Source organism: Rhynchophorus ferrugineus, unplaced genomic scaffold (genome assembly GCF_030347505.1).
Source record: "Rhynchophorus ferrugineus isolate W39M unplaced genomic scaffold, kcgeb_rfMv2 rfM5, whole genome shotgun sequence".
Lineage (NCBI taxonomy): Eukaryota > Metazoa > Arthropoda > Insecta > Coleoptera > Curculionidae > Rhynchophorus > Rhynchophorus ferrugineus.
In genome coordinates, this window is record NW_027472584.1 from 16,728,038 (window position 1) to 16,746,433 (window position 18,396).

General features: G+C 29.2%; 1 protein-coding gene across 5 annotated transcripts in view; it reads right to left on the minus strand.

Moving 5' to 3' along the window:
• LOC143197307 (agrin) overlaps positions 1 to 18,396 on the minus strand; it is a 507,226-nt gene that overhangs the window by 108,516 nt on the left and 380,314 nt on the right. For 4 of the 5 annotated variants that reach the window (XM_076405663.1, XM_076405662.1, XM_076405660.1 and 1 more), the window contains 2 exons: positions 8,553 to 8,789; positions 2,712 to 2,927 (listed from right to left, as the gene is read on the minus strand). In XM_076405663.1, the coding sequence (XP_076261778.1) occupies positions 2,712 to 2,927; positions 8,553 to 8,789 (453 nt within the window). Of the gene's footprint in view, positions 1 to 2,711; positions 2,928 to 8,552; positions 8,790 to 11,298; positions 11,514 to 18,396 lie in introns of those variants that run through there. The other variant, XM_076405664.1, reaches the window with a different exon arrangement.

Genomic DNA, 18,396 nt, shown 5'->3' on the forward strand with positions numbered 1-18,396 from the left:
TTTCACAGATAAAATTAAATTAGTCGCTTTATCTAGAAAACCTAGTTTCACGGACTTGACAAATCCTTTGTAATATTACTCGTTCGCTATGTAATTTTAAGTATATCCTTTAATTCACCCGTCCTTGTTGACAATATTTATTTCAGTTATACATATGTAATATATTTCATTAGTGAAATCATTATTTTAACTGACTCATACCTTCATTAAGGATTCAGGCTATTTAAGACATAAACATTTTGTCCCATTACATTGGAAATAAAAAAAAATTTAAAAATAAAAAAAATATAAAATATAAAGATTAATTAATTTTTATTATAAAACATGTGATACAAAAAATGTCAACAAGAGAAATTGATAAATATGCCAATCAATGTCAATATATTTATTAATTTCTTATAAAAATGTTCCTACCAAGAAAGAACATATACTTTCTATATACCATTTTATTATTTTTTATTATTATTTTGTTGTATTATTTTAAATTGTTTTAAATATAAACCTGCCTTGTGGAAATAACTTTAACCTGCTTTATATTAACAAGATATCAAATGAATACTTTAATATAATATTAGAGCCCAACAATGCTTCCGCATTTGTTTCTATTAATTTATTTTTTGTCAACTTTCGAGGCTACAGTACGTAGTAAAATGTCATTAGATATGACACCTATTGATGATTAGTAATGTTCATTCCACTCTTTTGCGCAAAAGGCAGTACCAATCAATAAGTGAGTTGAATCTGCGATTTCGATTAAATATAAAATCCTTGAATAAATATGACTGAATGTTTTTTATCATATTTTAAAGTCTTCTTTTTACCAACTATGGGTTTATCTGGACAGTTTTACAGTTTAACGTGGGCTCCGAACCAGGGTCCTCAGCATTAAGCCTACCGACTGGCGAGTGACCAACTTTGGAAATCATCTCAGAAGACATCCGGTCTTATCCAGACCGGTTACTGGCGTGACTGGGATCATTTCCATTGTCGGATTTTACATTCTTGCCTAGGACAATCACATATTTTAAATAATCACAAACGTAAATTTACGACCATGTATTATTCGAACCCGCGGCTGTCGCAACAGTAGGAGGATCGTCCTATCGCCTTTGCCACAGCGCCACCAAGCCGGCGAATTTTATTGATGCAGCGTTGAGTTTTATTCTTTGACGCAGGATTTTTGGTCAACATCATATTACATGATCTAGAGAGTCAATTGTGATAACCAAAATGAAAAAGAATACGACTAAGAAATGGCTCATGCAGTAACTGAGTTGTTTCACGGATCGTATGACATTTGACACCGTGTTGTTGAAACCAGCTCAGCCAGAAAGAATACAATTACATCGCGATATCGACCAGTGGGTTTAACATCACTTATGGATTATTCATTTATTTTCTTCATTTGATCAACGTTATGCTGATGGGCGATTTTTAAAACATTTTCAACAATGACAAGATGTTGTTACTATACCCAAACTCCCAATTCTTAAATTATTTTACTTTTTGGGTTATCATGCTCAAAACTTAAAATAATGGACGTTAGCAGCTGATGTTATCAGAACTCCTCAATTTTTTAATAGATCCTTCTGTGAATTTTCATGTTTTACGATATCTAGTTTTACATACATTTGCTTGCAGGACTACTATTTATTGATAATCTAGTACGCAATGATTCTTCTAAAAATACAGTGGTAAAGTAGTGATAACAGTGGTAAAAAAAAACTCATCCCAGTATCTCTTTTTGTTATAGTTTTTACCTCTGGCTGTCTTAATTTATTTCAACTACTAATCTTACTAACTTTAAACACAGCTTCATAAGTTATTATTTCTAGTTTTTTAAGACCACAAATAGGAATAATAATATTTAGTACTAAAATTGACGTCATTAATCAATTGTGATCACCAGAATGAAAAAGAATACGACTAAGGAATGGCTCATGCAGTGACTGAGTTGTTCCACGGATCGTATGACATTTGACACCGTGTTGTTGAAACCAGCTCAGCCAGAAAGAATACAATTACATCGCGATATCGACCAGTGGGTTTAACATCATGGATTATTCATTTATTTTCTTCATTTGATCAATGTTATGTTGATGGGCGATTTTTAAAACATTTTCAACAATGATAAGATGTTGTTACTATACCCAAACTCCCAATTCTTAAATTATTCTACTTTTTGGGTTATCATGCTCAAAAGTTAAAATAATCGACGTTAGCAGCTGATGTTATCAGAACTCCTCAATTTTTTAATAGATCCTTCTGTGAATTTTCATATTTTACGATATCTAGTTTTACATACATTTGCTTGCAGGACTACTATTTATTGATAATCTAGTACGCAATGATTCTTCTAAAAATACAGTGGTAAAGTAGTGATAACAGTGGTAAAAAAAATCTTAATTTATTTAAACTACTAATCTTACTAACTTTAAACACCGTTTCATAAGTTATTATTTCTAGTTTTTTAAGACCACAAAGAGGAATAATAATATTTAATACTAAAATTGACGTCATTAATTAAAGGCATGTTCATTTTCGTAGTAGATTTATCAATATTTTCTATTCGATTAGGTCTACATCTAAATTATAAAGACATTTTCGTATACAAGATTTAATTTTGCATATACTTATCTCAATTGAAATTTATTAAATATGTTGTGGTAGTGTATAAATATTTAAAAAACACTAAGTAAATAAATACAAACCTGAACTGCATTTTCCTCTATAAATAATGTTAAGTGTTTTTCGAGTTCTGCAGGCCTCTTGTCTTAAAGTACATTCGTTTGAGTACGTTTTTCCATCTGACCCACAGACGGGGGTAAATTCTAAAGGACAGGCATCTCCACAACGACATACGGGATTTCGTTGACCATCCAACTGACATATTTCCGGTTCGGTACATTCTATTCCATCGCAGGGATCTAAAAACCAATTAAACACTTATGTTCATTAACCTGCTTTTAAATTATTTATTTTAAATTACTGAGTTTGATATGGGGCACTGGTTATTATCCCCCAATAATAATATTTGTTTGGAATCAGAAACCTAAACTGCTATTAAATCACTTATTTTAAATTATTAAGCTTGGCACCGAGAAAATTATATGCCACCTTATCCACCAATAATAATACTTGCTTGGAATCAAACACCATTAGAAAGTTAAACTCAAGTATAACAAAACAGGTAATTTTAGATGGAATAACCAGGGTTGCAACCTAATTTTAGACGGTTTCAATCGTCTTTTCAAGCTTCATAAAGGCGGAATTTGATGGAAATACCTGCAATTTAATATTAATTAAAATTTTCCCTCGCGTTTTGTCTCGAAATCTCGAATATGAAACATAATTCACAAAATATTCCTTTTCGACAGATGTTAAATTAAACATATTAAGTAACGGAAGCTCTCAGGTGATTATCAATATAAAGGATCACATATTTGAGCCGCAATTAATATTTTATTAAGCACAAATACGAAATCGAAATATAAAATTTTAACTCATGTTTTCTAACATTTATTTATGAAATTGTTGCTCTGAACTGTCTTCCTGTCATAATTCAAATCTTGTCTTTGTCTACTACATTCTCTATGTGTGTAAATTCATATGATATTGTACATTCGTCCTAGGTTCTGTTACGTCTCCCTTTGACCATTTTCCTGTCTGTCCTTCCTTCCCATATTCATTTTACCTGTATTATGTCCTCTATTAGCTGCAATTGTCCCCATTAACTGATTTGTTTCTTTTCTATGTACTTTTCCACTCGATTAATATTAAGTTACCTTCTTATATCTTCATTTCTCATTTTGTCCATCTGTGTTACATCCCATCTATTCTGAGGTCTTGTGATACTCTTTGTGTCTTGCCTTTATTCCTCCTTGACATCATCCACCGAATGTTAGTGTTAGTCTATATATGTATTACTTTGTGTTACTTCCATTTTCATCTTCGAACTTCCTTTTGGCTATTGATTTTTTCTAGCTATTTTATCATAATGATTTTTGCTTTGCTTGTTTATTCTTATTCCCGCTACATTTAACTTCATATTCAGTATGTTTAGAATAGTCTGCAGGTAGTCTGGTATATCAGTTCTTTACTGTTTGGACATTTCTGTCGAATGAAAGGTGAGCGAGTTATTTCATATTTAATTCATTAATCATCCAATGACATTATAAATAGGTTTGGATTTAATCTTCCGTTTTATATTAGTCCTGGTTGTGCTTTACAGATGTATTTATTCCTTATATTTCTTGAGTTATTCTTATAATGTTATTATTTCAATTTTCTCAGTACACACTATAATTCATCTATGTTTATCTCTTCTGTGCTATCACTTTCTTTCCCTGTTGGTCAGTATAGCTTTTGAAATGTTGATTCCTGCGGACAAAACAATTCCTGGCCGTTTTTGATCTTCAGTTGTTATGTCTCCAGTAATGACATAATATTTCTCTTCTGCAATTTTGTTTGTCTCAAATTCTGATCATATTTTCTTTTAAATTTTTAGTGAACTAAAGTTCTCTTACAATAATATCTAATTATAAGTCCATATAATATGTAATCTGGACTCTAAGATACTTCATAAGACCAATATTTCTGCGTCACTCTAAAGTATTAGGATACATCATGTTATCAATACATCTAATATCGCAAGTAATATTATTTATATTATACCCAGCTCCAACTATTACTGTGCCTATAACAATATGACAAGAGTCGCACAGACGACTCTTGTTTCTAATTGATTCGGTCCAAAATTCACGCATATCAATAAAGAAAAATAGAACTGTCGAGTAGCATGTTCTTGTTTAATACTTAGCTACTTTGCGCATTTTTCTTAATTCCCAAATATTTGAAAAGAACTTTTATTAAATTATTTTACAATTTATTACTATCTATATATAGTCGACGTAGCAAATCAAACAAAATAATCAGGAATTTTATCTAAGCAAATAAATAATTGAAACCTTATATTATTAATTGTTACTCCATGAAAAAATACGATGAACTGACTGAATAGAATAATAAATAGCAAATGAGATGTTTTTTTTTAGGAAACCGATGTTAATCAAACTTTCCTTATTTCTATTTTAACCTAATAAGGGTCCCTTTTGTAATCGCCATCAAGAAAATGAATGAATTTGAATGCGGAACTTCTAGAAAATCGGACTTGCCTCTCACAAGTCCGCGTTCGTTGCGATTGGAAGTGTTAATTAACCGTTAAAAATTAATCAGAGATGACTGGAAGCTAGTTTATTTGCACTTGAAACTTGAGGAATTACCAATATTCTCCTTTAGCTGCGTTACCTAATCCTGAATAAACAATATTATTAAAATGTTAAAACATATTCAAATAATAACATGACTTTATTGTTGTCGATTTTATATTTATGATTTACTTAAATGAACACAACTTAGCAATAAAAATTAACATAATAGTAGGTTGTATAAAATTGTGAATTGTGAGCAATAATATTTCCAGTCATATTATCTAAAATTTAACTATAAGCACCATTCAGAAGTCATTATTCTCACACTTACTGTGAACAAGAACTACGACAAGAAACCAGATTGGACACCAGTTAAAAATAGAAAAGAAAAGATTATATATATATATTCTTAATATCCAATAATCCAAGACTTTAAAAGAGGAATGCAAACAAATCATCAGAATTATCACCAGAACAGCCAAAATGAAACAAAACAAGGAACAACAACAACCTAAATAAATAAAATTGACCAGAACACCTCCTATTTTAGTAAGTAATATAGTAAAATAATGTACACAACAAACTGAACGTCGAATATCATAAAACGTCAAGTAAAATAGCAGAATATCTAGAAATTTTAGAACTTCATTGTCACTAGGTATGAAGACAAGCGAACCAGAATCGTTAAAATTATGGCAAGAGGGCTTTCACCAACAGCGACAAGTAAATAAAAACATTAGCTATGCCCAAAAGTAAAAAGCTGAGCATATGGAGCAAAAAAAGCAAAAGTTACAATCAATGAATTGTTAATAACATTATCGGCAAAAATGGGTAAACAAGAAGAAATTACCTCATTATTCTCTGAAAAACCTCAATAATTATAAAACAACAATAGAGCAATGGCCTCAACTACCAGAAATGGACAATAAATATATTAGAATTACAGGTTAGAATGCTAATGGGATTCAACATCAACAAACTGAAATATGGGCTTTCTTGGAATTACAAAAAATAGTCTAAAAAATTGTCTAATATCTGAAACGCACCTGACAAAGGATTCCTTCATTAAATTCAGAGGTAATACATTTTACCATACGACATATCCATCTAAATCCGCAAGAGGAGTATATGCAATAATAATTAAAAACAATATTTCTCACTATGAAAGAGGATTTATGTTATTAGAAAATTAAGTAACGGCAGGACAGCAATGAGTTTAGGCAGGTATAGAATTAGACCGGTTGCAATGTACTGCCCACCAAGATAAAATTTAAAAAAAAGAAAATTACCTAAACGCACTAAACAAGTTAGGAGAAAAAATTATAATTGAAGGTCACTTCAATGCTAACCATACAAGATAAAGGCCTATAATGACAACAGTTATGTGGTGATGAGTTTCATAAAGGAGCTGCTGAACTATGATGTAACAAATAAATTCCAGACTTATTAGACTTTTCAGACTTTTTCATAGTCAGAAATAAATACAAACAAAGTACTTGGAAATAGAAGAACATCTTAACCTAAGCTGAGATCATTCACCAGTGATTCGGACTATAAGTGAAAACAAAATCAAAATAGAAAAAAAATCACAATAACGAATAAGCAAACAGACTGGGAAAGGTTTGTAGAAGCACTCGACAATCGTTATCAGCTGAATATACCACTCAAGACAACTGAACATTTAATATATACTCATACTCATATTATAGATGAGATGGAATTAAAGGAATTAATTATACAAAAGAAATCTACAGCAAAATAAAACCCATGAAAGTAAAAATATTTTCAATCATATAACCCAAAAGTCGAAGGATGAAATATTTATGACAAGGAGACAGATTATTTTCGCATGTATTTTAATCTGTGATATCTATTGGTGAAACTATAACAATTATAATGTAAACAACTATTAAAACCTATAACTATGATATTTGATGGATTTGAACTTCATGAAATAACAGTATGCCTTTTAGTATGTGTATTGTGTTATCCTATTAATCAGTGACCGCTCAAAATTGCTTAAATCTGCTGTCGAGGATAGTTGTAGAAACTTCTGGTGATCCGCTCTGTTGTATACCAATCGGGGGACAATTTTTGAATGAGAACCTAGCTCTAACGCTAGAAAATCTTTTAGCCAGATTAGTAGTTGATGAATCGAATGTTTTTAGGTGTTTAGATGCGATAGGAAGGATGTAAAAGGTAGAGATTTGACTATCTATATTACCATAACTGACTGAAATTTCCATCTCGAACAGTTCCAACGGCATGGCTTTATTGCCTGTCAGGTAGAAAACAATATTTTTGGTAGTTTATTGTGTTATTAGCAATGAAAAATAGATCTACCACAATAATCCCAAACCCAAAAAGTCATGGGTTAGTCCACGAGAGACATCTATATCGACACCCAAGCGAAATATTCATGACCATAAATATGGCTCAGCATATGGTGGGATCATCAAGGTGTAATGCATTACAAGCTGATAAAAGAGAATGGGTTCATAACAAAACATTATTTCCAATATCTGCCGATGCCGATGTCAAATGGACCAATCGGACCACGAATTGTGACAAAAATGTCAACAATAACGAACAATAGTCAATCACAAGCATCCTCTTACATGACAACACTGTGCTATGAAGCACTCAATTTATTTTACACTGAACATAAGTACCAGCAAATTGAGAAGCATGACTTGGCTTCAACACGATTTTGAAAAGCTACAAATGTGTGGAAATGGATCCATGGTTAGATTGCTGCCAAAGGTACCTTGTTTTTTTTTTCGATACGGAATCGCCATTTTTCCAGAAAAAAGGACAAAAATGTATAAAAAATTGTTTGCCTCCTGTGTAATTTTTAGTAATTAAATAAGCACAATTAAAACAACATTGCTAAAATGCATATAAATAATATAACTAAATAACCACAATATATTGATATAGATGTTTGACTATATCTAAAATAAATGCACCCCTTCCAAAGTATAATATGTATTTTCTATAATATTAACTAATCTAATAAAAATATTTAATTATTGGGAAAATCAAATTTGATAAAAAGACAAAACTATCCTACTTAAATTCAATTATTCTAGAAAACGATTAAAATAAAATGGAAAATAATACAAAGAAAATGTAAGGGAACTTATATTATTGAAATGATTTTATTAAAGTATTCCTGGACCATATTTTGTTATATTTGTAATAAAATTAAAATATCTTAGATATATCCTATTAATTTAAATAATTCGGTATCGATCCAACAAATATTACTATCTATTTAGGGACTGTAAATATTTTGTGGATTAATTAACAACTAGGTTATTAATTAATAGTTATACGTACCACATTTACCATTAAACTTAACCGTGATATTTGTGTTTGATTTACAGGCAGCACGATCTAGCTCGCACTTATTTTTATAGTTGATACCATCCGTACCGCATACTGGATGAGATGAGACATGGTCTCCATAACTATGACATTTCTCTGGACAAACACAGCTGGCATTGCGACCATCTGGACTGACGACGCAGCGACCACCAAAACCGCAGGTTTTATCTCTGCACAAGTCGCTCTCGACTGCAACAAAAAACACATGTTTATCATTTTAAACAGGACAGAATCGGTTTGATTTATAACCGAAATTAGTTAACAGCAGTTGAGGACTATAACAGAATCATGCCGGAAACTAAATTGTTCCCTTTCATTCTGTAAACTTAATTTAATGATTTGTCTTCTAAAGTGTAAGCAAAACTGGCGTTTTTGATAACATAATAAAATATAAGCGTATATATAAAACAAATAGTAAATATCTATAATATAAAATAAAACAAATGTAATATATTGTATATTTGTATCTTAATATTATATTTCTGTGAGTTACTTAACACCTGCTGGTGCTTTAAAATATAGATGTAAACACAAAACACTAAATAAAGTTGTGTATACAGAACAAAAGCGCTGTTTTATTAAAATATTTTACACAAAACATCAAAAAACCAACAAAATAAAAGTTAACGTACTACCATACACATATTTAAAAAGAATATAGTTTTATTAAACCACTATGAAATGTATAAATGTTGTTTAAAAATATACTGGTATTATTCATACGTTGAAAACATATACATTTAATTAATTACCAAAGTTAAAATATAATTTTAGTGTTTTCTCTACATAAAACATATTTCTATATAGAAACTTGATATTCAGTTCTGCTTGAAGTCCCAACTAATTTTGATTTAAAAGGCATATATTAGTAAATTCAAGAAATATGGATTGTGTTTTATTCCTTACAATTGTTATATACATTAAATAATAAAAGTTATAATAGACTTATTACATACAACATCAAATTATTAAACAACTTTTTAAGCATATTATTACAAAATAATCTCGTATAGATTGATTTTGCCACAGGTATGAATATTTTCATTTTACTATCATCAATCAGAATTTTTATAATAGGGACAAATTGATCATAATACTGTAAATTTAATATTAAAATTTATAAACAAAATCCAAGAAGATTAATAGTGTGCAAGTCACTATATAATATATATATATATATATATGTTTTGTTCAAAAATATATATAATTACATGTTTTTAATAACGTATTATTATATTATTAATCAAACGTTTAGTTTATACTAAGCATTAGTTCTTTTCTACTAAGCCTGTTTTATTGCTTTATTATCTATGAATTAAGAAGACATATATATTTAATTAATTAACAAAGCTAAAATATAATTTTGGCTTTTTCTCTACATAAAATATATTTCTATATAGAAACTTGATATTCAGTTCTGCTTGAAATCCCTGCTTCCGATAAATGAAATCTGCTTGATAATCTTGATTTAAAAGGCAAATATCGCAAGTATTTCCACAATTAATTTATCTTCAAGAAATATAGATTATGCTTTATTCCCTATAATTGATATGAACATTAATTAATAAAAGTTTGAATATACTTATTACATAAGCCATCAAATTACTAAACAGCTTATTAAGCAAAATATTAAAAAATAATCTTATATAGATTGATTTTGTCACAGAGAGATGGTTTAATATGAATTATGAATATGTTTTATTCAAGAATATATATATATATATTTACTTGTTTTTGATAACGTATTATTCAGTTCTGCTTGAAATCCCAAGTAGTCTTGATTTAAAAGGCAAATATCGCAAGTATCTCCACAATTCATTTATCTTCAAGAAATATGAATTCAGTTTTATTCCATATGTACATTCATTAATAAAAGTTCTAATACACTTATTACATATGGAATCAAATTATTAAACAACTTTTTAAGCAGAATATTATAAAATAATCTCGTATAGATTGATTTTGTCACAGGTATGAATATTTTCATTTTACTACCATCAATCAGAATTTTTATAATAGAGACACACTGACCATAATACTGTAAATTTAATATCAAAATTTATAAATAAAATCCAAGAAGATTAATAGTGTGTAAGCTATAAAAATTATAAAAATGAAAGCCTATTATATGTATTATATTTGATATATAATAGGTTTGAACCCCTAAAATATATAAGGGTATCAATATTGACATTGATTGGCATATTTATCTATTTTGGAAACTTTTGTTGACATTTTTTGTATCACATGTTTCATAATTTTTTGAGCAGGGTTAAAAAAAGGATAATAAACGTCGATCTTTTTGTTTTTTTACAAAAATGAAAAGAATATTGGCTTTTAAGAATGACATCAATATATAAATAAATGCATTATTTCGCTCACATTTTAATAGAAAATAAATAACATTCTGGTGGATGACGACTTACTAATAATAGATTAATAGATTAATAATTATTATAGCTACCTTATTTTATTAATAATAATTAATAGCATGTATATTGTTTTGTTTTTGTTGTTAAATATTAATTTTTGTTATATATTAATCAGACGAAATACATTGTTGTCTTATTACAGCCCCACTTTTTCTTTTTGTGTATATGAATAGATATAACAAGAAATAATGTAAATCTTTATTTGAAATCTCATTTTAACATATATTTCACGGCATACGTCTGTTTTTGTTTGTTTACAAACTTACCCTTAGGAAAAACATAACATGATTTACTAAGATCAGTAAATGTGTTTACGGTAAACAAAAATATGATGAATAAGTCTCTCTGCATTCTGTGTTAGTAATATTGTATCACAAGTATCCTGAGTGTGGTATAGAAATAATGTGAAACGTCCAAAAACTGTTTCGAAAGTTTCGAAATTAAATGCGCATGTACGCCGTATGTATACCAAGAGGAAAATCCCTGCAAAGAAAAAATCAGGATATTCGAAGGAATTCCTGATAGGGGCAAAAACCAGCAAAGGAAGAAGTGTCGCATATACAAGCGATAAAAAAAAGGAGAGAAAAATCCGACTTGATTAAGTTGGCGTTGAGAACGAGACGCGGACAGGCCGAACGTTGCCGAAGATGTACGATCGATATTAAACGTACAAGCGAACTACGCACCAGCCTAAGCGTCACTGAAAAGAACAGAAGGCCGTGTCTAAACCATAACATGCAATACAGGTAACGTGCATATAAAGACTATGCGGAGCAGGCGCCATATTGATTTTGTTTCTTATAACACCATAGATTAGAGACGTGAAGCAAGCGACAGCGGATTTTTCGTTTTTGCTGTTTTGTTTCAATTTGAATATGGAGATTGTCTTGGTGGTGTATCATAAAAAATATACGGAACATTATTTTAAATTATGTTCACAGATTTTATGTTAACTTGTTCGTATTAACTTATTAAATTATTATCATATTTACACATATTATCAAATTTAATTGTAATTAATAATTAATAAACTATGATATAATTGAAATATAGTGGCTTTTTGATTTTTTAATGAACTAAATTGAGTTATAGAACAATTTCGATCGAATTTATGTTAAAGCAGAAGTATATTTCTTTTGTTATTGTTTCCATTTGCCAACTACGATTTCTATGCCCTCGGTATTAGTCCTACCGATTGGTGAATGATCAATTTAACTCGACATCCATCCGATCTTATCCATCCCGGTTAGTGACGTAACTGGAAAGGTGGTTTTTTGTCGAATTATAAACTTTTGACTATGGATCATTATGATTATAATTACAAACGCAACTACAGTAACATTATTGTAGTTGCAGACTTGGTGATTAGACCATGTTTGCGAAATATACTTATCCAAATTGTTTATTTATATAATAATAATCAAATGTTATTAATTTTCATCATAAGCTAGTGGGTTGGTGATGAAGCAATTTCGGTTTTTCATGTTTTTTTAAGCGAATTAGTCCATATAAATTTTAAACACTAACTAATGAAATATGTACCGTTTTGATAGACTTTTTCCGTTTTTGTTTATAATACCACAAGACCGCCATTTCAGAACTTCTGAAACTTTAAAAGAAAAACTAAACCAAGTGATTCGAATTAATGGTTTAGCAACAATCGAGCAACTCACGTTGAACAGTCCCCTTCATTACCATGATAATGTAGGCTTTTCAACTATTTTCTTCTCTTTGTTTCAAACATAATCTTTGTTTTTATTTACGGTTATGCGACGTATAGTTTTGGACACTCGTTTTGCTTTGTTTGAGTTCGCAGAGGTTTCATAAATGGAAACCTGGACCATTAAGTTTTTTACTGTTACTTCATGTGGAACCCAATTATCGAGTTTCTTATGATATTATGTCTTATGCAAATGGCTTTTAATTATGGTATCATAGATGTTTAGTTCCCTAGACAAATATTTCATTTTATTCTATCTCGATACTTTCAAGAATTTCATCAAATTTTCCAACTATTGTTATGTCCGCACAAGGTCAATATTTAATATCCAAATTTTCGAAATGATAAATATAAATTTGCTTCATTTTCTCCTCTCTAGAAGTAAGGAAACAAAAGCGTAATAACTTCCCACTGGCTATTAACTGTTACTGTTAAAACGAGCTACAGTAGAGCTTCGTTGAATAGGCTGTAGTGGGGTGTGTGATTTTAAAGCTATCTATTAGGAAACATCAAAATCACTTTTCTCCAACCTTATGTTTATACGATATTATATACGATCCTAGTTTAATGTTTCAAATTGTATTACACTGCAATTATATACGACGTCCTATAGACATAAGCTTGAATAAATAAGCAACCTATAGCTTTTTCAATAAAACAATAAGCTCACGTCAACTTAATGTACGAAGTCAAAAACTCGTATTCTTACCGCATCAACTTTGAGTTTTAGTTATTTTTGACTGGGACAAAATTCTAGTCTAACTAAAATAATGAAATAAAAATAATGTTATCAAACATAATTTATTTTAACATCATAGTACATCTAGTGCACATATTATCCAAGGACTTTCTTTTTGTTGCAGTTATTTTTGGTCAAATTTATTTTTATATCACTCTATTTCTCCTTAGTTGCTTCTTGCGCGTTGTTAGCTACTGAATTATTGCATTCTCCTTAATTCACTTGCCATATCTGTACAAGAGTTAATATTCCTTCTCAGCTCATACATTCCAATCAAATGCTCATGTATATTCTGAACAGTTACACTCATATATATGCACAAGGTTATCTTATATTAATTATATACTTACCATTAGTTATTTCTACTCTCATTACCCTGTCTCAGTAATTGTCAGCATTAGATCATAATATCACATCCGGAAAGTTTCACTCACGTACTGTCAGTTTGTGAGTAGCTATTCAAGTGAATAATTAAACTATTAATTTCCAAGGTGTCCATGTTAACCACTCCACCTTTTGTCAAATTCTTCTTCAGTGTGTCTAATAGAGTTCATCCAAACCGAAGATGTTATTGCAGTTATTTCTAAAAAGTACGATGGATTGTCCATAACAGAAACTGACGGTTACTCCAAGTTTTTTAAAAACTGATTTTAAAACCAGAGCAAAGACATGGTAGCTGCCCTTGGATTCTGAGAAAAATACTAAATCTGTGTCAGGAATAAAAACATTCCTGTTTCCTGCATGAAGAGCAATATATCTCCAATGACTTATTAATAAATATAATAACTAACAAAATGCTATTTTAACGTTCAACTTTTCCATCAACATTTGTCGTCCTTGCGATATTTTTATTATCATCTTATGATGAGTGATCCAATATTCTATCTTGAAATATTCATATATAAATAATAGCTACTATCTCATTATAACATAATTTGATCTCTGGTAGAGCTAGTATCAAGGTGATCTTGTTTCGTCACCCGTTTCGTATGAGAACGGTTTCATTTCGGTGAATCCAAGATTTTATTATTTTTAATTTTTTGAGACATACTTTTTTAGTCACAGCGTACATAATAAAATGCAGCGTAGGCTAAAAATATTTCCAATAAAAACGGCAGCAACTTAGTATTATATTAAGTGTCGATACTTACCACTCCAACGCATTTTACTGACCAGTTTTTATCTTGTTTCTATCCAAAGTAACTGATTAGATATGCAATTTGTGTCTGACTCGACATTTTCAGTAATAATAAAGAATAATAAGCAGCTATTTGAAATTCGTCAAAAGAGGTTAAGCGCCAAAACAAGGTTTTCCTCGTTATTACTATCACTAATGTTTTGAAGAATTGTGCAGACGTTTGACAACCAGATGACTTTTGTAGTTTGATTCGGTTACATTTTAGAACGTATCAGCCGCATTGTAACTCTTCTTTCTAAAAATTGAGATAATATGAGTTGAGAATAACATGAGTTCACTGTTATTTTGATTATACTAAAAAACTGAAAAACTTTTTAGCAATTACAATTTTTACATTTACAATAACTTTTTACAGTTAAATATATTTTGATCTGAGTAGGAAAATATTCATTCGCAACATCAATGTTTGCTGGTTCATATAGTGTTTTATTTCTAAAATCTGAATTAATAATATTAATTAGCCGTTGAGTGTCTTAAAAGATATGCAAAATATTAATGCTTTATAAAGATTTTGTCCTATTGATCTTTTGTTCAATTATTATCTAGCAAGATAATATTTTACCACAATTTTATAAAAAGTATATAAGATTTTTAAGTAGTAAATTTCTATATTAGAGCCAACATTGGATATATTGAAACAATATACTCAGAAATAATTCAAATCTTGGTTAGAAAAAACCTACTCTACATTTGGCTGATAATAACACAACAAAATATCGTTCCAGGCTTTTGGTATTACGGCATAATCCATAACCGTGTTGTGATAGGGAAATAGAGTCATTAATACAAAGCTGCAAAACAATAATATCCGGCAGTATTACATACGGCGTAATATATTACTTCATCATTAATGATTGTAAGTTACACAGATATTGAACTCGTAGAAATTGACGCCATTTTGATTTCCAACCTTAAACAGATTAAAATTTAGCTTTTGTATAAATTTCTACATTATGGTGAACTATCTCTCTATACGTATAATTTATGTTCTTTAATTAATCGATAATATACTGAGACCCAAGTGGTAATTAATGGGCGATGAATGGATTTAATATAAATTTGTTTGTATATATGTTTTGAAATGAAACAAATAATATTTATTTTAAAAATTATATATTTTATTAAGTATTAATTAATAATACTACAGTTGCAAAAGATAAATATGTATATAATAAAATCATTTGATTTTATACCTAAGAATATAAAAGGGTAATCGTGATCTACTAAATTATGTGAGATATATTTTTAAATTAATCCTTTATTGAGTTCGATTTTAGAGCTATAGTAAATGTTGGTGTACATAATGCAATTACATAAATAATATAATGTATGTACACATATAAACAAGAAATTTTTCAAAACAGTGGCAAATAATAAACTTAAGGTATAATAAGTTACATTTGTTTAACCCATGATCTTTAGATAGTGTGTTTTTTTATAGATTTAAATATATTTGTAAAATTAATTTAGATAATGATGAAGCAATATCCCTCATAGTCTGTTAAGTGCGACATGGTACTATACTGACATATTTCGTTCTTGAAAAAATTAACTTTTCATTCAATCATTCAGTGAGATTGTTAACAGACGATGGCTTAAGACTTAAATATAGTTCCTATAGCACTCACATTGGTACCATATCAGGCGGTAGGGAATGGAACGAGTTAAATCAAATTTATATGTCAAATATTTAATAAAAATTCCTGGAAAATACCTATTTAAATAAGAAATTAGAAGAGGATTTAAAAACTATGTGATCTAAATTACCGTAGTTATGTGGTCAGTATTTTATTTAGGACATGAAGCTACATACCGTAAAGAAGCATATGGTTTAGTCATCCAGCAAACTATTTTAACTGCATTACAATGCAGAATATGAAACTGCATTGCATGCAGAATAATGCATAGGAAAATGGCCCACTTAATAAACTACGTATTAATTGCAATTATACAACTATTTGCTTTCTTATATGCGTAATAAGGCTTTTCCAAATGACCGTGAAATTGATGATAATAATGAATGATATTTCTGTACATAATGTAATTATATCCATAACATAATTCATGTATTTATATGTAAAAAATTGGATATCATATTTTCACCTTTATATATTGTATCATTAGATTATATTTATTTAATCAATTAAATAGAGATGTCTTTGATTGTATAATTTTTTTTTTTTAAATTCATTTATAACAAGCTGCATACAAAATAATTCATAGGAAAATAGTCCACATTATAAACTACGTATCAATTGTAATTATACAAATATTTGCACTTATATATCTATAGTTCATTTCATACTTATACAACTATTATAAAGCGTTACATTTTAAAATCTCTGAAATGATTTTACCGATAACGAAATAATTAGGAGTTTCCTATTTCGAGTTATATACCATTTTATATAAATGTTTAGTCCTTATTTTAACACGACAGGAATATCTTGTAACATGATTAAGTTACTTTTACTCTCAGGGCATCAAACATTAGATGTCGACGGACCATTTAACACCTCATTCCAAATGGGGCACAATTACGATAAAACACTATTTGTTAAGTTTTTGTTAGCGAAAAAGAGAATGAAAGAAAAAAAGGTGGACGTATTTTGTCAGTGTATTCCCCTCCGAATCCATTTACTTCCGAATAAAAAGAGATAGGAAGGAAACCGTTGCTTGATTATCTGAATTTTTATAGTTTGGTTTTATGGCATTGTAGGTGCTGTTTCAAACTTGTACTAGTTTCTTTCCTGTTCTCTTATTTCACTTAGGAAGAAACTACTTGCCTTTTTCGACTTGGATTAGTCTCTTTTATCAATTTCAATTCACAAAAATAATATGATTTCAAATCTTTAAACTCTTAGATTGTTATATAAACTATATTTCACTCAGTTATCGTTATTTCAGGACTTTTTTACAGACTCTTGACTTATGTTGTAACATGCAACAACACAGTTTACATCATAGAGTAATCATTTGAGGAAAATAATTATTGTATATTGATACTTCTGTATATACAATAGGCATTTACCATTATAGGCAGGCGACAACCTTCTCTGCTGAATCAATGTAATAATTTTTTCATTGTTCATATGTTACACTCAAGGAAATTCTCTCTAAGAAACTTTCTTTAGAATCAAGGATAAAAGATTACGATACTAGACAAATTTCCAATTACATTAAGAGCTCTACAAAGAATTAGAGACTGTTTCGTATTTACGAACGTCTTTCTTATATTGTCAGACATAAAATTAAAATGAATCTAAGTAAATCGGCTCAAATTACAATTACACTAGAAATACCAAAATTTATCAGTTCTCAAAATCAATGTAAGTTTATAAATATCAATAGTACGATATCAAAATATTTTAAATATATTCGCACTAGACTTAATTGGGATAAATTAAAATCATGAAAAGGAACAAAAATAAAATGTTTCTTGTACGTTGTGTATTTGAAATCTCAATGTATTAAATACATAACCTAAAGTTTTGTTCTAGAGGGCAGGACAAAATTTGATATTCCACAGCATTCAAAGATGTTGAGTATATATAGATTTATTATAAACCAAGAATAAACCAAAATTAGTAATTAAAAAGAGGTTAGGCAAAATTAGGTTAAAAAAGTAGGTACATTTACAATATTTAAAAATATATTTGTTTTATTTATTCAATACTGAAGGTATCTAATTATTATATTAAGTATCG